Source organism: Pseudonaja textilis, chromosome Z (assembly GCF_049901715.1).
Source record: "Pseudonaja textilis isolate UNSWEBS1 chromosome Z, rPseTex1.2, whole genome shotgun sequence".
In the NCBI taxonomy this organism is placed as follows: domain Eukaryota; kingdom Metazoa; phylum Chordata; class Lepidosauria; order Squamata; family Elapidae; genus Pseudonaja; species Pseudonaja textilis.
The window spans coordinates 31,782,953-31,806,510 of record NC_142008.1 but is presented as its reverse complement, the minus strand read 5'-3'; the positions used below and the strand labels follow the sequence as shown (position 1 = coordinate 31,806,510).

General features: G+C 35.2%; 1 protein-coding gene across 7 annotated transcripts in view; it reads left to right on the top strand.

Moving 5' to 3' along the window:
* Window positions 1-21,870, top strand: part of THSD7A (thrombospondin type 1 domain containing 7A) — a 323,850-nt gene extending 301,980 nt beyond the window's left edge. For 2 of the 7 annotated variants that reach the window (XM_026706331.2, XM_087916519.1), the window contains exons 23-30: window positions 42-187; window positions 678-852; window positions 3,963-4,136; window positions 7,910-8,005; window positions 11,714-11,796; window positions 13,048-13,255; window positions 14,405-14,492; window positions 16,827-21,870. In XM_026706331.2, the coding sequence (XP_026562116.1) occupies window positions 42-187; window positions 678-852; window positions 3,963-4,136; window positions 7,910-8,005; window positions 11,714-11,796; window positions 13,048-13,255; window positions 14,405-14,492; window positions 16,827-16,911 (1,055 nt within the window). In that variant the 3' untranslated portion in view covers window positions 16,912-21,870. Of the gene's footprint in view, window positions 1-41; window positions 188-677; window positions 853-3,962; window positions 4,137-7,909; window positions 8,006-10,498; window positions 10,776-11,713; window positions 11,797-13,047; window positions 13,256-14,404; window positions 14,493-16,826 lie in introns of those variants that run through there. The other 5 variants (XR_015740118.1, XR_015740117.1, XR_015740116.1 and 2 more) reach the window with 5 other exon arrangements.
* The last annotated feature ends 1,688 nt before the right edge of the window (window positions 21,871-23,558 follow it).

Sequence of the window (23,558 nt, the reverse complement as noted above, 5' to 3'; positions counted from 1 at the left end):
TGTGAGTACTAAATGCCTTTTCTTTTTCCTCTGCTTTGAAGGAAGGATGACACGAAAAAGAACTATTATTCAACCTTTCCAAGGTGATGGTAGACCTTGTCCTTCACAAATGGAGCAGTTCAAACCTTGCCCAGTAAAGCCTTGTTATCGATGGCAGTACAGTTCATGGGAAGAATGTAAAGTTGAGGTAAAACTAGTACCTGAAGCTTTTCATCCTTAGATATTTGTGATGTATACAGATATGTGGCATCTGGAGTATTAGGGAAAACTAATTTATATACTTCCATAGACAGCCTTACATTTTCACTTAACCAGAAAAGCAAGATTCAGCAAGATGAGCTGTTCTATCTTATCTACACTTGTCTCATTTATTAAATTAGAACCTTTTATTAAATGTGCACATAGAAAATATACATGACCTGATTTTTCCTAGGGATAGGAAATATGCATAACTTTATTTTTACTAATTTGTTAAGTATCATTTTTGGCTTTTCAATGGACATTTTATTTATACAGTACATATAGATCTTTAACTTTTACAAGTTAAGCCACTAATTGTATGCACTAATTGGCACTAGCTGTGGTTTCAAAGCATGGCCCAGTACCCCATTGCCCTTTTGTGGCATTTTATTCAGATTTTTTTTCTTATTCTGACTTCTTGTGAATATCTTTCCCAGGATGCGCAGTGTGGAGAAGGGATAAGAACTAGAAATATTTTCTGTGTGGTCTATGATGGATCTAGTGATGATATTGGCAAAAAAGTTGATGAAGAATACTGTGGGGAAATTGAACCTATGGTTGATGGCAATAAGAAAATTGTACTTGAAGAAGCTTGTACTGTGCCTTGTCCAGGTATTTCATTTGTTTGCATTTGTTTTCATTTATTTGTTTTCAAAACTGAAGTTGACTCCACTACTGATTGATGTTTTGAAAGAAAGTCAAAAAGAATATATTATTTCCTGTATCATATTGTTGTGGATCTAAGGCAAAAGGAATTTGAACTCTCTGTTAATCTTTTCTTTAAACTGTCTTTTCTTTAAACTCTCTTATTACAACAGCAGAGTAAAAGTTATTAATACATTAATAATTTGGAATGCATTAATATTTATTTTTAAAAACAATATGGGGGATTGCAAGATGGTTGTATCTCTGGTTTACATATACACTCGCGTAGAAAAGCATGAGCATATTTGTAACAAAACTGACTTTGATTGCATTTGTGGTGGTGCTGATAAAAATCTGACAGAACTGGCCAGGCCTGTCCTAGCTGCAGGACAGGTAGGTATAGCGGAGGTAACTTTGTCTATACAAATTCTTATTGAACAGTATTTTGCAAAACCTCATTAGATCAAAGCCAGGATCTATCATGGAGATCAATATCTGTAGGCTCTGTTTGCGACAACTGGCATATGAAAAATGGTTGCTTGGAATGTAAGAGAAATTTGTGAAAGTGAGGAAGTGATGGAAATATATGAAATAATTAAAATATATGTCGAAGTATTAATTGTTTCACTTAGATTGCTATGAATGGATGTGAAAGTAGGGAATCAATAGGGATCAGTGATCGCTACATGTTACAATCTACTAAATACTAATTAAGAAAGAACCAAATGTTGTGAAACACTCTCAATAAATGCAGTAGGTTAGGAGAGCAATTTTGTTAAATTACATGAACGGAATAGTGAGAATGATAATACTATTGGATCAGATCCCCCCCAAAGAAATGATAATTATGATTGTTAGATGAGTATCTGTTTCGTTTTCTCTTTGGGATAAGCATTTTCATTTCATCATTCAGTATATTCCATTCATCATTTCTAAGCATCTTAAAACCACCTTAAGAACTGAAATCTTTTGCAATGATTCCTGAAACACTGATTAGGAAGAATTAGTAAGACAGTCAACAGGAGAATCAAGACATTTTGATTGAGCTTTACGTAAAATTTCCCACTTTTTTCCATGATAAAGTAAAACATAATCTTTACCAACTTTGGGACGGATTTTATTTTTTTGATAACTAATTCAACAAGAACATGCTGCTCGTCTTAAACATAATATTTAACACTACAAGAGCTTTGCTTTTATTCTTGGAATGTTATGGTCTTTTGCTTGAAGCCCTTTTCCTACCAACCTATCTTTCACCCCAAAAAATAACAGCCCTGTGGGAATAAGTTAACAGTGCACTTATGTTAACGTTTCAAAAGATGATACATGTGCCCCAATTATATTGTTTATTCAATAATTCATTTCTTTACACAATGTTATAATGTTTGCAAATAAACCTTCTTTATTAAAGCATCGTTAACACTGAGTTAATTTTAACTTGTCAACATAATGTAAAGCAACATGAATTTTTAATAGTCCGTGTACTGAAATAATTAAAGTTCTGTACTCATTTGCAAGCTTGAATGCCTTTCTAGCTTTATGGCCTCCATTTACAGTATTATTTGCAAATATGACTTCAGTCCCATTTTTTTTTTCAGCAGGAAAGATTTTGCCTGGTTCTCTCAATCCATAGTGAACCTTCCATGATTTTACAAGTATAGAGTTTGCTTAGTAGAAACTGGAAAATATCTTTCTGCTATAGTTAAATCATTTGATTTTTAATTAAAAATAAATAAAAACCTTTGTGTGTTTTCTAAGACCTATAAATTTTGTACAGATTTTCCTGAGATAGTTTTTTATAAGTATTTTTTTAACCTAATGTGATGCATTTTTGTGACCTGATCTCTTCGTTTGTATAGAGATTTCCTTAATATAGATATTTTGTACATTTCTTTAAATTCCCAAGCACACTGAGGATTGGTAAGTAAAATTTGTGTGACTTGGGGGAAGGGGTTGCATAGGTATGGAATAGATATGGATGGATATAAACTATTTATATTTCCATGAAAATTGAGGTGGAACTAATTTTTCATATATTTCTGATTAGAGTTATACAAGTTTGAGCATATGCCAGGGATCCTAAATTCTCCAAAGAGTTCATTCATTCACAATTGCTCCAGCTTCTCTCTGTTTTCTTTAATGAATCATCCCATATCAGCATCTAAAATACCAAAAAAAAAAACCTAGCAAGGGATTTTGCTGTCTTATTATTTTAAATCTTCCACTTCTCTTGCCACAGAGTTGAGAATTCCTTACTGCTGCAAATACTGTTAAATTATAACTCCCAGCATCTGACTTACACTTAGCTAAAGCTTCTGGGTCATTGTAAATTGAAAGTCAACAAAACTGGGCTTTTCAAAGTTTTCCCTTCCTTTCCGGAAAGACCTCACTTTGGATCCTTTCAAAGTATGACTAAAATATTCAGTACTTGAAATGAGACAGTTGATCTTGTTGCCTTGATGTTATTTGTGTTCAATTCAACCTCAGAAGAGGAAGTAATAGGAGCTATTGACTTCCTTTTTATTGTCTAGTAAGGGTGTGTGATTCAAAGAGCATAATAAGATTAATAGCTCTTACAGATAATGTGGCTAGCCTTTCTCTTGATCATATTGAAATATTGAATATAAATTCTGCTTGTTGCAAGCCAGTTGCAAAGCACACAAATGCTAAATATATGAGTGCAGGATGCTGAGATAGTTATCACATTGGTTAGAAATATTTTTTCCTACACTATTTTAACTTTGAACCATTACTAAATGAGACTGTTAGTGAGGACTACATCTCATTTAGATTATTATTTTATTGTTTATTAAATGTATATGCTGCTCATTGTAAATATTTTGTAGAGAAATATTTTGTAATCTATTAAATCATGAATATATGGTATACCAGTTATATAAGTGTATGCTTATACAAAAATTTGGGAATGAAGTTTATTTAAAAATAAATAAATTTGGGCAGAATGCTAATATTTTATGGTCAGGACAGCACCTAATTAACTGTAAGGGATTATTACAGACCCTTTTTCTTTGCTAACATGTTGGATCATTTATATGCCCCCTCCCCTCATTCTGTAGGTGACTGTTACTTAAAGGAGTGGTCACACTGGAGCATTTGTCAGCTGACCTGCATCAATGGGGAAGATCTTGGTTTTGGAGGAATACAAGTCCGATCACGAGCAGTGATTGTTCAAGATGTAGAAAATCAGCACCTTTGTCCAACCCAAGCATTGGAAACAAGACAATGTAATGGTACGTGCCAGAATTTATAGCAAAGTATGTGGCATTCTGTTAATAAACACTAGAAAAAATAAATAGCATGGGGAATATCTTTCTCCTGTTACAGATACAGAAAAGAAATACACATGTTTTCCTCTCTGTGTTGTCTATAAAGAGGGAGGTCCAGAGTTGAGCACTAAAACATGCATTACTCTATGCAGAAGGTCCCTGGTTCTCAATAATCTCAATAACAGAGTTGGGACTCAAATACAACATTGCTGCCATTTATGGCAGAATATAAGATAAGGTATGTGCTGATAACCTCTAGGCTTGACTCAAGTAAGAGTTGCCTCTGAAGATAATTCAGAACAAAATTTGATGGGAGGCACTGCTCAAACTGAGCACCAGAAAGGAAGTTGCTGGGATTAAAACAGCTTTTAAAAACCTTTTTGACCCATCTTTTGGTCCAGTTCAAAGTGCTGGTGCATTTTTCAACTTGTAAGAGCTTTATTTATTTATTTTACTTATTTATTTGTCAAGTGATTATAAGATAACAGGTATAAGTATAAACATAGTTATGAATACATGAAATGGGTACATAGAAGAAAATATAAAAGAAAATATAAAAAGAAACAATAGGACAGGGATGATAGGCACGTTGGTGTGCTTATGCATGCCCCCTACAGACCTCCTAGGAATAGGGTGAGGTCAATAGTAGACTGTCTTAAGGTTAAAGTTTTTGAGGTTTGGGGAAGAAACCACAGAGTCAGGTAGAGTATTCCAGACATTGACCACTCTGTTGCTGAAGTCGTATTTCTTGCAATCAAGTTTGGTGTGGTTTACCTTAAGTTTGTATCTATTGTGTGCTCTTGTATTGTTGAAGCTGAAGTATTCATTGACAGGTAGGACATTGCAATGTATGATTTTATACACTATACTTAGATCGCACCGAAGGTGGCGTAGTTTTAGATTTTCTCGGTCTAGAATTTCAAGTCTGGTGGCATAAGGTATTCTGCAATGAGTAGAGGAGCGGAGAACTCTTCTTGTGAAATATTTCTGGACTTTCTCAACTGTGTTAATATCAGATATGTAATGTGGGTTCCAGACTGATGAGCTGTATTCAAGTATAGGTCTAGCAAATGTTTTGTATGCTCTTGTTAGTAGTGTGATATTACCAGAAAAAAGCCAGGTAGGATTAGGTTAACAACTCTTAATGCCTTTTGGGCTATGTAGTTGCACTGGGCTCAAGCACTTAGATCATTAGAGATGAGTACTCCAAGGTCCTTGACAGAGTTTGGATCATCAACAAGGTCTTGACTATTCAGCTTGTATTTTATTTTCTGATTTTTTTTGCCAATATGTAAGACAGCGCATTTATTTGTTGAGATTTGAAGTTGCCATTTGTTTGACCATTCTGATACATAGTCAAGGTCTTTTTGAAGGGTAGAAGTATTGCCTGTGGTGTTGAATAGCTTTACATCATCAGCGAAGAGAACGCAGTTGCTCTTAATATGATCAGAGGTCATTTATGTAGAGTATGAAGAGAGTTGGTCCTAGAACACTGCCTTGGGGGACACCACTGTTGACAGTTACAGAGTTTGATAGGACGCTCCCAATTTTGACCATTTGTTGTATGTTTGACAGGAATGCTTCTGTCCAGTTATGCAGTTATCCAGAGATACCATAAGATTTTAGTTTTAGGAGTAGTTTGTCATGTACCACTGAATCAAAGCCTTCACAGAAGTCTATGTAGATTGCATCTATTGCGTTGCCCTGATTGAGTTGTGTGGTCCATATGTTTTTGCAGTGTAAGAGTTTCAGATTACAGGATAGTTTTTTTCTGAAACCAAATTGTTTATTAGAGAGTAGGTTGTTTGTCTCTAAGTGGAGAATAATGGATTGATTAATAATTGATTCCATGACTTTACAGGTGATGCAGCATAAAGAGATTGGTCTGTAATTTTCAACTAGGCTGGGGTCTCCCTTTTTGAAGATGGGGATGACCATGGTTTGTGACCATAGTTTTGGCAAGGAGCTGGTCCTGAAAGATTTTTCAAAGATTATGCTTAGAGGTTCTGCTATGGCAGTGGATAGTTTTTTTAAGAAGTAGGCACACATCCCGTCTGGTCCAATAGATAGAGATGGTTTTAGATTGTGTAGTGCTTTTTCAACAATGTCTTCTGTAAAATCGATATGTATTAGATCATTGTAGTTGTCTGTGGTTCGACTAGGAAGTACTGGGCTTGATCCATTGCTGTTTACAAATACTGAGCCAAATAATGTGTTAAAGTGGTTTGCTTTGATGGTGTTGTCTTTGCCATTAGGTCAGGGGTAGGATGGACATTGAATCTTTTAGTTTGTTGTTTACAAAATTGTAGAAAGCACGGGTGGAATTGGTGCATAGAAGGTTTTCCTCTTGTTTAATGTGATAATTGGTGCATTCAGTCTTTATCTGGTGGCATAAATTTTTGTATTGGCTTTTGAAGTTGCCAATATGACCAGATTTGTTTTTCCGCCAAAGTGATTTCTTTTTGGATTGAAGTGTCCTTATTGTTATGGGTAATTTGTTTTTCTTTTTCTTGGTTTTGGGAGTTGTTATTGGTACATATAGTTTGATGACTCTTTTGACTTCAAGTAAAAATATGTTGTAATGATCTTCGACAGTATTGCATCCAGTGAATAGAAGTTGCCAATCAAGAGATAAGAGATCATTGTCTGTAAGATTATAGTTGCATTTTTTGAAGTTATAATTGGGGATCCCGTCACTATGATGATTTTTGTGTGGACATATGTTGACAAAAGTCAATCATGTTGTGGTCAATGTTGGGAAAGGGTTCTTAATTTGTATTCCTTAAATTGAATTCAAGCTATTGCAGAAGATGAAATCAGTTGTTAAGTCTAGTATTGTTGGTTACTAGTTGTTCCAGTCCCAGATTTGTTACAGCATTGTAGAAGGTTGCATGTATGGGTTCAGTTTTACATTCATTTAGGGTCCAGTTAATATGAAGTAGATTGAGGTCACGAAGAAAGATAAAAGCATGTGGGCAGGATGTTGCCCATGTTAGTAGTGAATTTAGCTTGTTTACATGTTTGATGTCATAATCAGGGGCTCTGTAACATAGTAAGAACCGAAATGTGATATTTAAGGACAGTTCACAGATGATGGTCTCAGAAAGAGCAAGCTCCTGGGTAACTTGGATGTTTTTTAGATGTAGGGACTTTTTATAGAAGATAACAACAACACCTCCTCTATGGATTTCATGATCTGATCAGTAAACATGATAGTCTCTTACTGTGGTAATGGAGTCAGGGAGAGATGCATTTTAAATTTAATTTATTGCATTGTCCCTTCCAATGAGTTTAATTTTTGCTTTTGAACATATGAAGATAACCTTCTCAATTTTAAGCAATCATTATATGCCAGGATAAGAAAGCCCTTTTAATGATGGCATTAGAGTCACAGAATGCTCACTTAAGGGAAAGTTTCTTGTAAACATTTTAAATGGCAATTTATTATATGCTGCCCTTATTTGCTGTGCAGCCATTAGTTATGCGTATTCATTTTTAAAATCTCTAAACTATAAAATGTTTTCCTTGAAAACTAAATATGTCTAAATTAAATATACATATGAACTATGTGAGGATGGATTTCTATAGATTTGTTATGCCATTCTAATTCCTGCCTGATCTTATTAATAAAACTAAAAGTAAAATGAGAAGCAAAATGGAAGCCAACTGCCAAGTATAACTTTCCAATCCAAGCCAAAACTAGAATATAATGGAATCTTTCAATCTTTTCAATTCAGATGGCCACTGTTATGAATACAATTGGATGGTCAGCGCATGGAAGGGACCATCTCGGACTGTATGGTGCCAAAGATCAGATGGTTTAAATGTTACAGGTAATATTAACTTTACTTTGTTTTTTTACATTATTGAATAAACTAAATTATATTTAAAAATTATAGAAAGAGGACATACTGTAGGAATTTTCTGGTTTTTATATTAGGGATAGAAAGAATATGGCTGTTCATATGTTATTGAAAGAGAACTCATATCACACCCTCTCAGAACTGCAATAATCCAGCAGAAGTTAGAGTCTATGAACATATGATTCATATTCCTAATTTAGCTAAAGCAACAGAGTTGAATTAGAAGTGCTGATAGAGGGCTAAATGAATGAGCACCAATGTTTTCCTATTTTCTGAGAACGACTTCCTTGAACTTGGACGGATTTGCTTTTGAGTAGACATATGCAAGATCTCTTATAATAATTTTATTTATTTAGATCTGACTCATTATAATTTATGAATATAAAAACTCCAATATGAACATTTTAGAACTTGCCATGTTAGGGAAACCATACAAAGTCTGCATGAAAAATCAGGGAATAATTGTCATTTCTATATGTAAAGTTTAGCCTTGAATGTTAATCAAAAACAATTTTCATAATAGCATGCAACGCATAATGGATTTCAGTGCCAGTATAAATTTCCCAAAATTAGCAGTATAAATATCTATGATTAATTAAGAAATTAGCTAATTCTTATAGTCTTTTAATCTATGGATAGCTGCCATGAGGCAATAGGAAGTTATTTAGAAGCCATTAAAGCCATTTCTATGGAAAGCTTTTAAATTCTTGATAGGAATAGAAGTGTGTAAGAACTCTTAAGATCTCTTGATAAATGTTGATGACTACTGATAAAAACTTATATTAATTAGCTATCATTTCTATAGCACTGAGAATATATAGTGAATAAGAAAGTCAGAGTCAATAGCTTTTGCTTTAGCTACAATACAATTTGACACATTGCACCGTCATTCACTCAATAGTTTTCCATCTATTTTATTCACTTATTCATTACAGTGATTCACATTAAAAAGATTGGGGTTTGAATCAAATTCCCATGGCCACCACTTTGACTTTTTGACCTTCATCCAGACACTTCTTTTTATTAGTGTAAATAAAATAAATAAAATAATCAACATAAGCAGTTTTACTTATTGTTTTAAGAGATACATATTAATGCAACCACTGAAAAAGCAAGGTGTAACTATGCTAGATTTGGGGTGAAATCTATCCATTAAAATTTATAGTCTGCCTATTCTCTGTACATTTGGCATTACGTGAAGTGCTTCTCTGTACATGGGATAGTTTTATTTCCTTCCTATTGAAGCCTCTTTTAAAGAGAATCTAATAATCCTCAGATGTAACAATCCTTCTTTACAGAGCCAGGAAGATAGAATAAAAAATCAAGAATCCAATCTTGTTTAAAACTGGCAGACAAAATTCCTGACTGAGGGTTTTCATGACCAAGCTGTCAACTGCTCCTTAAGCAGAAAGTGGTTGTAAGTTTAAGAAAACCCTCAAATTGGATATCAGGCCTGAATAGTAATGTCCAACTCCTATTGCATCAGATCCTAGATCAGGAGGCTATCCAGACAGTCACTCAAGCCTTGGTCATCTCATAGGTAGACTATTACAATACACTGTTCATAACATTGTTCTTAAATATCATTTAGAAGCTGCAACCTATCCAGAATATATGTGTCAAGACCAATGATGACTATAACCACAATAGACTCAAGTAACACCTCCAATTTATGAAATGCATTTGTTGCCATCTGGATACACTTCAAAGTGTTGATTAACATCTGTAAAGCTCTTAATAGCATTGGCCTGGTTATCTGAGACACACAAAGTTGACATGCTTAAGATAAATCAAGAGTGTTATATGATGAGACTCATGAAGTTGGTTTTCTCTATCACAGCACTTCCTATCTGGAATAACAACTCCTTCCAAGATTCATATAAATCTTATCCTGCCCTTGTTTAAATCATCCTTTAAAACATGGGTTTTATCCAAGAGTTTTTATAGAAATACCTATGATAAATCATAAGTTTTGTTGCCATTTCTGGTCATCATTGTTGTTAATGTTATAATATATTGGGTTTTTTTAAATCTATTTTTATCATGGTACACTGCTGGAGTCTATAGCTGGGGAGCCTTATAAATTTGAGAAATAAAGAAATATTAGTTAAGCAGAAACTGGGTTGCATTCCTCAGAATTATGTCCTTCTTGCTAGAATATTTCCCAAGACTATGCACATTGCTTAATAATTAATGTTTTGAAGAGCTAAATTATCTTCTAGAAGTAGCCAAATATTTTCACTGGTTTTTAACAGACATGCAAAATTTGGCTGGCTATGAAATGGTTATACTTATGTTCATTTGATTGCTCTGAACAATTTCAAAATGTTGGCTAAAAGATAAATGGCAAGGTAACATTTATATTTGTAATTGCTTAGAACACAATTTGTTTCATTTTTTGGACTTCCATCATAGTATGATTGTTTTGTGTGGCCTTTTGATATCTACATTTTATTTTTGCAGATACCTTAATTCACAATGAAATGGGTGAGGAAGCAGTTTCTTCCTGTAGTTCCTCAGATGGCTGACATATTTTAAGAAAGGCTCTTGCAGGCATGTGCAACTGATGCCCGGACATACACACATTTTATCATGTCAGCTAGCAACATTGATTTGGCAATCAGTGTCATTCCTTTGGTTAACATACAATTGCCTAATTGCACCTAACTGCATCTACTGCTACTCAGATTTCTACATTGTTTTTCACCATTGTGCGGTATGGGCATGATTATCTTACAGTAATTGGTGTTGCAGTCAACATATATTTATTCAGTTTATATTATGTCTTTTTACTCATTGAGCACTGAAGCCCAATAGATTGCCATATGTATATGGTATATACTTAATTTTTTGTTATTAAAGAGAAAAAGTAAAGAACTAGGCATCTCCAAAGGCTGGCAATGCTAATTCTGGCTCAGAATAATGGTGAAAATCTATGTGGACTTAATAAATCCAAGTAACCATGCTGAATTAATAACCTCCATCCACTGAGAATCAAGACCAAAACCCAAAGAAAGCTCATGTCTTGGGAACTGATAACCTATTTTCCTCATTACAATTGGAAATACAGCATTTTCCTTTCACAGTTAAATAATACCTTTTGGGGTGATAGTGGTATAAAGACTTGCCAAGGAGGGACAAAGTATTTCATTTCCATCATTAAGAACTTTTTCGGAGTACAGGGATGGGGGATGGGCCGTTAATTTAACAGCATAAAATTGCAAAGGAGGTGAACTTATAGTCTTATATAGCGCTTACTTCATTCTTTTGGTGAGGCCTGTTCATTTGCTCAGTGAGTTGAGAGGTGAGATTTAAAGGAGAGCGTGTTTTGTATCATGTAATTTTATTCCCACCTTTACTCAGTATGATGCCACATTTGTGAATAATTAGGGCTCTTCCCACAAGGAATACAAAGAAGAAAATCAGTAATTCCCACCACATTTTCACACCCCAAGCTAGAAATAGGAAGATGATACCTAGCATACTAACATTTCCAAAGAGATATTAAGTGAAACAAATTCAGTAGTTTTGCTATACTTTTTTTCAATAGCCTGCACAAGAACTGAGAACATCTTCTCTTCCATTATGGATTGCTGTTTTCTTTTTCCTAGATAAAGCAGGTATTTCCCGGTTAGTAAATTATGATTGTGCCAAAATGCCATTTGTTTTGTTCTGCAGGAGGTTGCTTAATGATGCACCAACCAGATGTGGACAGGTCATGTAAGCCAGCATGCAGCCAGTCCCATTCTTACTGTAGTGAGGTATGTGCTACTATAGGTCAGGTTTCTGACATAGGGCCACAGTATCATTGATTGTGCATCATATTAGAACAGTAGGAAAGCCCGCAATGTTTTATTGTAAATCCTGTTGCAAGCACCACCTTAAAGACTGGTGAAAGATATTTTAAACTCTTGGCCATTATTTTGCAGCTTTTACAGAGCTCCATTCTTAGGCTTCATATTGTTTAGTGAGAATTCCAAGTATTACCTCTGAGGAAATGTCTCTTTAGTCTTCTTTGACAAGAGGAAAGGCAGGCAATAAAGTAGAGTTAAATTGGCCACACCATTCTTGAAGAAAGATGGGTTAATACATACATTGTTTAAGACTCTCTGACACTCTAAATTCAAGTTGAGTATGTTAGTCAAAATGAGAAATCCACTTTAGTTAGGAAAGGCTGTAAGTAGAGAGCAAAGCTGGATTATTGGAAACTGAATTACAGTATATCATCTCTTGGGCTTGACCTCCACCCTTTTATATCTGCCCTAGAAGACAGTTTTACCAATCTTGATATTATATTTCCCAATCTGGCATGGAAAGTGGTACTATCTTGTCCAGCTAACCTGTCATTTTCAATCAGTAGATCTTGGGGATATAGAAATTGAGAGCAATAGGTTGGGGAGGAAAATGAACAACCCTTCAATCTACCTTGGACTAGTTCTGGTTGCCCCTAGCTCAGCTGAGATATTCAGCCCTTGCTGTTACTTCATAGCAGCAGGTCTTCTTCATTCTTGACTGGGGCATTTCCAAGGTGCTTACTACTTATATGAGAATCAGGCTTTGACATACACTATAATAAAATGCAGAGTTCTGCATTCTTGACTTCCCCAGCAGAAAAATCCTATACACAAAAATATGATCAAAACAACACATAACATTTATAGGCTGCAATGGGTAAAACAAGTATCATTATATTAAAGAACTAGGTGAAGGATGTTCAATATTGCATTCCTTTAAGTTGCATGCACATACACAACTATAAGCCTATTACACAGCTTACATTACAGTTTTTGTTTCTTGATTCAAGATGGCTGGGAAGTACACTATGGACTTTTTGTCAAGTATTAATTGTTGTTTTATGGAGAAGAGACCCCAGAAACATTAACAAAAAAAGTTCACAATCATGTGCTTCTCTGGGGTCATGGATTGTTCATCTATGTTGTGCTGTATTCTGTGGCTTTTGAAGTGATATGTCTTTGCTACAAATGCTATGTAAAACATTTGTTCCTCTGCAGTCCAGAATGTGTATTTGTGAAGAAGGATATACAGAAGTAATGTCTTCTAATGGCACACTTGAGCAGTGCACTCGCATCCCGGTTGTAGTTATCCCCACAGTGGATCATAAAGAAGATGTGAAAACTAGTCGAGCTGTAAACCCCACACAGACACCTATCACTACACCAGGACGAGGAAGAACTTGGTTCCTCCAACCTTTTGCCCCAGGTGAAATTTTATATGGATAGTTAGTCATATTAGGTCACATAAATTGAATGAAATAATTTTTTTGCAGACATTTATTGTATGACAGTTTTAGAAGGTAGAGAGATCAATGATCATGCTACCTCATGCCATTACAGATGTTAATAGCATACAAAGGAGATCTGATTATTTTTGTCTCATCTGAGCTCTTGTTATACTACAGAAGCTTATTGGTTTATTGATACTTCCATTCACCATGTCAAAAATGATTTTGTGCAAAAGCATTGAATAAAATAAATGTCCGTGTATTATCTTAGACAAGGTTTAATCATCACAAAATTTTATCTTGCCCAGATAGTTGCTCTTTTGATTGCCTAGCATGTAACCCTATCTATAGGGATTACATAGGAATAAGTTTTGCTGAATGGAGGTGTTCTAGTAGAACTCCCTGCTCAAGTACAAAACCCAAAACTATTTCAAAGAAATGGTTGTCCAATCTCTTCTTAAAATTCTCCAGTGTTGGAGCATTCACAGCTTCTAGAGGCAAGTCGTTCCACTGATTGTTTTAACTGTCAGGAAATTTTTTCTTTGTTGTAGGGTGATTCTCTCCTTGATTAGTTTTCATTCATTGCTTCTTGTCCTGCCTTCAGGTGCTTGCCTTAGCTCTGAATAAATGTTTTGTGACCAAGAAAGGAAGAAGGAAAGGAATTAAATATTATATAAAGCATGTACAAATTCATAGTCATAAAATAATTCTAGTGACCAACAGAAAAAAACCCATTTATTTAACATTTTTTCTGGTAATCCTGGAAAAAAGCAAAAACATAACTATTCCCTTTGTAAGATCTTTGTTTGAAGTTACATTGATTTGATCAATAATATACAATAGAATCAAGCCATTAAAACATCTTACAAGTTTCCAAAACCTGAATTCACAGATATTATATCTGATACAAGACAAACACATTTCTCTAATTGGTGCTTGAATAAAGATTTTGTTCTTCATTCTTCACCATCTTTTTAGGTGCTTCAAGAAAAGATATAATCTCACTTACAAGCCAAGCAAACTTTGTGTAACATCAAAAATGCAGCATTTGTTGATAACACTAACTGTACTTTCTAAAAATATCTTGTGCTAATTAATTACTAATGACTAACATACATTCATTTTAGATGGGAAGCTGAAGACCTGGGTTTATGGTGTAGCTGCTGGCGCATTTGTTTTGCTCATCTTTGTAATATCTATGGTCTATCTAGCCTGGTGAGTTTTATCATTTATTATACTTGGGATTTTTCCTCAAAAATAATGTATAGTAAATATACAAATAAGCTTATAATTTGCTTCAATTTATTCCTTCCATCTTAATATTGAACTTTTAGTAACTGACATGGTTCCTATATCATCGTCTTCTATCTATTCAAGCCAGCTTCCAACTTCTCGATATGTGTTAACAATAGCTGTTGGGAACTCCATCACTAAATGACATGGTCATAAAACACAGTGTCATTCCATGCGCTATAGTGGTGGAAATTCCAGCCATCCCAGTCACTATAATGAAACAAGGATCAGGTGGACCATTAAGTGACGATCTCATATAATCATGACTTCCAACTTCCTTGGGAAACTGGTAAGCAATGTTGGAAATTGTGATCACTTGGTTTCTCATAAACAAAGATAATCATTCTGGCTATCAAAGCTGTCCTAAGTGCCCCACACTCAGTGTCATAACTTTGAATAGTCACTGAATGAATGGTCATAATCCAAGGCAGAGCTGTCATGTTTTATATGTTCTTCACTTACTGCCTCCACTTCCCAATTAAGCATCTACATTTGTGTTTAATTACAATGCAAATGCTTAGTGATATACATAAACATATTATGTATACGTATAAATATATATCACTAAGCATTTGCATTGTAGTTATATACAGCAGGGGTCCCCAACCACTGGGCCGCAGACCGGTACCAGCCCGTGGAATATTTTCTACCGGGCCGCCGGTTTGCTGGGCGCTGCCATCTTGTTTTGATGAGAAAGTGCTTCCGGTGAGCTTTTCTGCTTGGAAAGTGGTGTTTGGGTCCTGAAGGAATCCTCGCGCCTTACTTTCATCGAAGGGGGGGGGCTTCGAACAAAACTAAGGCGCGAGGATTCTTTCAGCACCCAAGGCAAGGTGAGCTGAGCGACCATCCCAAACCCATCCTGAAGCCCATCGACAAAGGTACAAAGGAGGAGTTGAAGGTGGCGGGGAGAAGTGGGGGATGGATGGCTGGCTGGTCTCTCAGCTCACCTTGCCATGCGTACTGATGCCGGTACCGGGCCGTGGATCATTTTGTGATGCCAGTACCGGGCCATGGCACAAAAAAGGTTGGGGGCCATTGATATACAGTATATAGAGCACTTATATGCCATTTCATAGTGCTTTACAGCACTCTGAGTTTTTTACAGAGTCAGCATATAGCCCCCAACAATCTGCATCCTATTTTATTAACCTCGGAAGGATGAAAGGCAGAGTCAACCTTGAGCTGGTCAGGATTGAACTCCTGGTATTGGGCAGATTTAGCCTGCAATACTGCATTCTAATGACTACACCACCATGGCTAAAGAGAAAGTTATTTTGAAAAGATAAGCCAGTCGTTACTATGGAGGCATTCACACCAGGAGATGCAACAATATCATCAATATCAGTAACATTTGGATAAATGTAATTGATAAAACTGTTCAGGAAAGCACTTCAAATGAGTTGATCATGGGCTTCCAACTCTGGAGCCTTCAAAAAAAAACCCATACCCCGCTGATCTCTTCTTCAAAGGCACAGTTGATGCTTCTCCAGTTATTTTGCCAGGTTTTTTTTTTTAATCTCCATTGGCAAACTTTGGAAGAGAATAGATCAAGTAGCTTACAAGCTAATCTTTACTTCTGAAAAGTATGCAGCAAGGTAGACTGCTGGAGTGGAATCTTCCATAGATGTCTAAGAGAAGCTAATGACAAAATAATGAGAAAATATGGATTGGAACATTATGGCTCAAAGCCCAGCTTTTCCTCCTTCTGTTCCTCCCTACACAAGAATGCAAATTATTCATTTGTCTCTTCCCAAATCTCTTTCTGCTATTCCCACTACCAACCCCACAGAGATAATGTCTCACTTGAGTCCAGCACAACTCTTGGTTATTTTTCCAGCCATTTTGTTATCAGTACAATGGAAATGAGTTGCTCTTTTGACTTCCCAATCTGGTTTACCTCCTTAGTATCCTGGCTGAAATTTTCTTCTTGGGTGAAAATGTGTGGAGAGGTGGGTTTTCTAAATAGATTGATCAGGTGACTGTTCAGAGCTACTGGGTGGTAATCTAATTATTTATTTGGCTTTGATAAGTCAATACATTTGTAATCTACAGGGTTTTTTGCTGTTTCTTTCCTTCAGAATCTTGTAGATAAAAGCTTATATATCTGACCCAAACCAATTTAAATCAAATTATTAAAAATGAGAACTGCTTATAAATCTGTGCTGCCTTCTCATCCTAAATGAAGTGAATAGCAAACCTATCTGTCTGTTAGCTTAATCTCTTAGATAGGTGACTATTTACTTTTGCTTTTTGCAGTAAAAAGCCAAAGAAGCCACAGAGGAGACAGAATAACCGTCTGAAACCTTTAACCCTGGCTTATGATGGAGATGCAGACATGTAAAATAGAAGAATTGGTTCCCATTCTTTAAACTTTTGAAACAGTAGTATTGAAAAACAGCATGCACATTGTGGACATTACCAAACAGATGTTACACAAGACCAAGAAAAAGAAAGATAAGATGGATGGCTATGGATGTTCTAAGAAGGAATCTTTGTCTGTGATCACCAATTGGTACATCAAATTCCAGTGGCCATTTTCAGTTGTAAGCACATCAGCTGAGCATCTTTATACAGCATTCTTTGAAACATACGAACTATAAAACCACTTGCATATTATATTGAGATTTGGGAGTGTTGATACCAGAACAGTCTTCTGCATTACTCTAACTTTACTCAGTAAGCATGGGAAGATCATACCAGGTTGTCTATAATGCTTTATATCCAACACACACACACACACATATATACTCAGTTGCATCGTAGGTTTAAAAAAATCTCTCAAATGATATACTAGTTAAAAAAAACAACTTAGTGTTTAGCATCTTGTAAACTTTAACTGAGAATTACAAATGATTGAATAAGTTTTGGCATTTTTGGACGACAGGAGGCAGATTTCTGAACTAGCTTTCAAAGAGGTAAAGACTTGTAAAATTCTTATCTTGTTACCAGTCCCAGGTACTTATGCACTACTACCACACATGCATTTATCAAGGAGTTAAGAATCTTCAGGTTCAAAATTTTATAGAAGTTGTCTGGACATTTAATATCTATGTGTAATACTTTTTACTTTCTCTAACTCTCAAACTGTTGCCTGGAACTTTTTTGCTACAGATAAGGCAATTTTTCTTTTGCACTATATTAGTGCCGCATGATATGCACTTATTAATGAGTATTGCCATAGAAACTGTTTCTTTTCAGTAAGGATGATGGTGAAAATCCTGCATCAGACAGATATTTGTCAGTAAATTTTTGATTCCTAATAAAAGTAGAGATCAGTTTCCAAAATGTTACTGGATAGACCAGTTAACACAATTACTGTTTATATACCAGTCTTGTAAAAGCAGCTGTTTTTTAGTCAAAATCCTGGCAGTAATGTAGGTGTCTACTTTCAGACTCTGACTAACTTCTACAGTTAGTAGATTTTCAAGTTGATTTCTTATTTCTTTGAAGGTTGTAAATGACTAGATTTTTATATTGCTAACTTTATAAAAAAGAAAAAAAAAGAAAAAAGTGGTTGTGCGCTAATCTTGGGAAAAATACTTAACTAAACAGTGTCCCAATATGTTCAGTGGAAGGAATATGAATTTACTACTTATTTTTCTCCTGCAAATGGAAAGTATTTCATTAATGAAGGATTGATAGTCCTGTTCTTCCTATTTGGGATAATCTAATATAATCTTAAATTTGATTTTTTTTCTTTTTCTTTTTGTGGGGATGAGAACTTTTCAGGACAATGGCTAATATAGATTATTTTTAAAAATATATCCTGATTCATCATTGTTGGGTATCTAATGTAAGACGGAAACTGTAATATGTTCATGGAGCTTTCTCACATGAAATGCCTCTGTAGTCATTTTAAGGCATAGAAATGATATTTTCACCATTCTTTTGAATTGAACCATCTTGATACATAACAACGTACAAGCTTTTCCTCCAATGTGCAAGTTTTTATGTAATCATTCTGGTAATAGCTGCTTCATTTGTTTTATCTGCTTCCATCCTGAGGTTTGTATTAAAATATGAATCCAGTTTTATTGCTATTCAGAACCATTTAACCATTTAATAATGTCTTTCAAATAATGTCCGTTTAAGATCGTGTGTATGTCTATATATCTCTAGTTACAAACAGATAAAATAAGCAATATAGCTCATCAATTTTATCAGATTCCTGTTACACACGATATTAGTTCTGACTTCTCAGGTCTATGTCAATAAGCTAAATCTTCTTAATATGTGTATTATGCCTGGAGCGTTATGTAGTGATTAATTAAATCAGGCAATATGTTGCCTATAGTTCTCTCTTCAGACCCTTGCCAGGCTTCCTGACTCAGCAGGCTTTTTAAAAACACATTTTTTTTAAAAAAAAAAGAAAAACAGTACATGGGAAACTGGTCCCTGAATTGTGAAACTCCTGGGGTTATCTGTGGTAGCATATCAAAATCTGCAGGATGATAGATGTGGTTTTGTGATTAAAGCCCTATTCTTTTATAAGTAATCTTCAATTTTCATTCATTGAGCAACAGTTTGAAATTACAATGACCTCTGAAAAAGTGAGTTATGACCTGTCTTCTAACTTAGACAGACACACCATCCCTGTGATTATATGATCACAATTTGGCCATTCAGCAACCAGCTCACCTATACCATAGTTGCAGTGTTTTGCAGTCACTTGACTGCCTTCCTATTCTGACAGCATTCCTATCCAACTTCTCAAAAAATTGAGAAATCCGAATTCACCTAAGAACTGTATGGTTCACTTAATAACCATGTGAAATTCACTTAATAACCATGGTGATTTGGTTAACAATAGTGGTGGAAATGGTTGTAAAATCAGTCCAGTCCGGTGTTGACTTGCTTAATGATTGCATTGCTTAGTTACTGATATTCCAGTTCCAGTTGTGGCCATAAGTGAAATACTGCCTATATATGTACAGGCTTTGATTGTGACACTACACACAACATGATCTGGGAAAGACTCCAAAGCAGTGGCTCTTAGCCTTATAGGTTGCAACAACCTCAGCATCTCTAATGGTGTGAATGATCTTGAGAGATGCGGGGGAGAGGAACCACAGCCTGGCAACAATTGGATAAAAGGCATCTGAGCCTGTAGAAGGAATGTGGGTGTGGCAAACAACTCAGAAGGGACCATCTGTAGTTTCTTGGGCTGCAAAAGCACGGGGAGAGAGAATTTAACTTTCAGACTTGCAAACCCAATGTCATTCTTGCAAGGTAGTCCAGAGAGGGAGCACACCCAATGAACTATTGTAAGCTTTATTGTAAGTTTACATTAACAGAATCTTGTAAGTCCCAAAGTCGTTCTCACATGCCATTATCACGCTTCAAAGATGGGTGTTTACACTTGCATGCCTGATGAGCATTTTGAACAGGCCCATCATTCGTACAGCCCTCCTTTACTCAAGTATAAGAAAGTATGAAATAGTATTCTTAATTCATTCAGTGAAAGTAAATTCTTCAGACTTGTGTAATTATTGTAAAATGGGAGGTTTCCCATTCTCCATGAAGACGTATATAAATTATACTGTATCTAAGCAGGAGCAGAATATTTTGGATTTTATATATATTTTGCATCATACTCCTAATCTACTCTGAAATTCCTTTTTCAGTTCAGCATCTGGGAAAAACATCACTGATAATGGAGGTAAGATTATAGACATTACTTATGGTCTCTGGGGCCAACACTATTTGTGAGAACTAGGCACCGATATCCCCTGCAAATAGCAATAGCACTTAGACTTATATACCTCTTTACAATGCTTTACATCCCTCTCTAAGTGGTTTACTGAATCAGCATATCGCCCCCAACAATTTGGGTCCTCATTTTACCCACCTCGGAAGGATGGAAGGCTGAGTCAACCTTGAGCCTGGTGGGATTTGAGCTGCCAAATTGCAGTCAACTGGCAGTCAGCCTAAGTAACCTGCGGTACTGTACTCTAAACACTATGCCACCGTGGCTCAACCATGAAAGTAAAGCCTTCACTCTGTTACCTATATCTTAGCTATGGGATGGTTTAGCCCAATCTTAATCTTGTTTAACATTCTGTTCACTGAGAATTCTGCCACACAATCTAGCCATAACATTTTCAATGTTGATACAGGTTCAGTACTATAATACTGTTTATGCTATTTAAAAAAGGTGTTCCTATATGAGGTGAATCTGCAGTTATCAGCATAAGGAGGAATATTCTAAGCATCCTTGAGCAACAGCTGTTTGGGAAATAAATACACAATTCAACCAGTTTACTAACATTAACTCTCAAAGATGCCATCCAAATAGAATCACCAAACTTGATTATATTCACAGTCTAATCTTAACATGGTCATTTGGAAGCAAGTCAAATGTGTTCAGTAGAATTTAGTCTCAAGTAAGGAGTGCAGCCCGGAAAGGTAAGATGTGCAAAATGCTTAGAGATTTCTTTTAATGTAAAGAAAGAAAATCATTTTAAATCATCACTGGGCCAGTGAGAAAGTCAGAAACATAGCCTGGATTGTATTAAATCTAGCAAATAAAAAGTAGTATTGAACCTGTGATTGCAAATATTTATCTGTATAAGATTAAGTTGTTTTTAAAATCTGTTTTTACAAATCCAGTGCCTAAATTAACCACAGCAGTCAATTGTTAACATGTAAAAATAATATTTTCAGTGGTCCTATTATCTAATCCATCCTGGAAATAATGAGTGTGCATTTTCTTAATTTTGTTCTGTTTGTAATTTCAGTTTATAAATGGTAGTTTTAAAATATGATTACATTTGCTAGTTCTTCCAACATTTTCAGTTTTAAAACTCCACTGTGTTACATTTGAGTATTTTTCTCCATGGTTAGTTTTAAACCATGTAAGCAACATTGTAAAAGAAAGCTTTGGAAAGAAAAATATCTTTTAACTTTTTGTAAATTGTGCTTACCCAAAGTTTAAAAAGAAAAAAGAAAATTCTTTTGCATAATGTTCAATGCAATCCTGAGTGTTTTCTAAGAAATTAACCCTGTTGCAATTCAATAGTATACACAGGACTGCACAATTTACTTGAATTTTCTGCTTTCTTCTCCTTAGATTATGAACATGAATGACTGGGGAAATGTTTACTTTTTGTTAATTTGTAAGCAGTGTAATGCATTTTCATTTTTTAATTATGTATTTGTTCTTTTTTAATGGACAAAACAGTTATATACAGCTGCAAATGTGTGTATATTGTCACCAAATTTTATTCAGTTAAGGTGGAACACATGAAAATGTAAACGTATTTACATTTTCAAATGTGATATTTGTACATAACTGAGATGATGCAAACAATAAATATAAACACAAAATGGATAAGTGAATTAACTGCTTTGTTGTGTTGCTGCGTTGGGATAACTAGCTGCAACTTTAACACTTCAGGAATGAAACTCTAGTAATAACACTGTATTCCACCAATTTGTGTTAAGGTCCAGGAATTCATTATCATTCATCTCCTTTTATCTTAAAGTTGGCAAATGTGGACAAGAACTCCCAGAATTTCCCAGCCAGCATGATAGCCTTGCGGATTCTGGGAGTTGCAGTCATTGCATTTGGTAGCATAATTTCCTTTTTTTAAAAAAAAGGATCATTTATATTAAATAATGATGAATCATTTAGCCTGATAAGTGGGGTTAGCAGATAACTAATAAGCAAAAGAGGATAATTGCAGGAAAAAGAGAATGCATTAACTATTTAACTTTCCAATAAAAATTTCAGCAAAAAACTGTGTTAGTTAGTTCCACCATCAGAAAATATTGTTTCTGGTTTGCAATGTAATCATTATTTTCAGGAACATTTGCTAAGCAGTAACGTTAGATTCACAATGATCCACTATTCAAATTTTACCATAGAAATAAATGACAAAACATTAAACTAAAAGTTAGGCTGCCTTTTGGTACTTTGAATGTCCAAACGATTGCCACAGCTGGGCATAAACATCTTCTCCACTGTCATATAAGAGGACACATTAGGTGGTAATTCTTTGGACCCTTCCAGAAGAAGAACATTTTCAAGATGTTTCAATGGCAGGACTCTCCTACATTGTAACAGTACTACTAAAATGTCCCACGGGAAGTTTTCCTTCTCAGATCTGTTCATATAATACAGGTGAGGCCCAGAAAGATATTGGCCACAAAAGAGATGATTACACAGTGGAAAACTAAGCATTCAACTTTCTGTATTCTGAGAAGCCCAAATTTCAGTGGTTTCCTAGTTGTTTCTGGCTTTTGAACATGTCACCATAATTCTTGGTAGTTTTCCATTGTTTATTTTCTTCATCTGGGATTTCAGGCTGTATATAATACATCGATGCCTGCAATGGTTTGATTGACATTTCTAAGTATTCTACTTTCCCTGGGTAGTAAAATAATAGTCAACTCAGTATTTTTTTTTTATTTGTCCACAAGTTGCTGTTACCTTTTTCTCTTCTGATACCTATTTTGAAAGTTGTCATTTCTAAAAGCCCATAAATAATTGAAAAGTATTTAAAATCACTCAGTTATGCTATATTGTGGCCACTGACCCAGACTTCATTAAAAAGAGAAGGAAAGACGCATGTAGACAGTATGTAATTACAACATAATATGCATAATAAAGGGCTATAGCCATGCCTAGCCTATTTCCCATCAACAGCATGCAAATTCTAGAGACTACAAATATAAATTTTGCAACAGCAACAATTATTTTGGAATTTTTATATATCCAAAGAAGTTGCACATATGATTCTTCCATACAACCTAAAAATAGGCATTAAAGAAAGTTAGTAATTCATGGCAGTAAATGTGTTGGATGGGAAGGTATAGTCCTTGGGCCATGTTTCCCGCACAACTACTTTCTGGGAAATAGGCTGTTTTTTGGTGTAGCCCTTCTACCCAGTCCAGGGGTGTCAAACTCATGCTGTCATGGCAACATCATGTGATGCATCAGGACTTTTTTTCCCCTTCGCTAAACCAGGCATGGGCATGGCCAGTGTG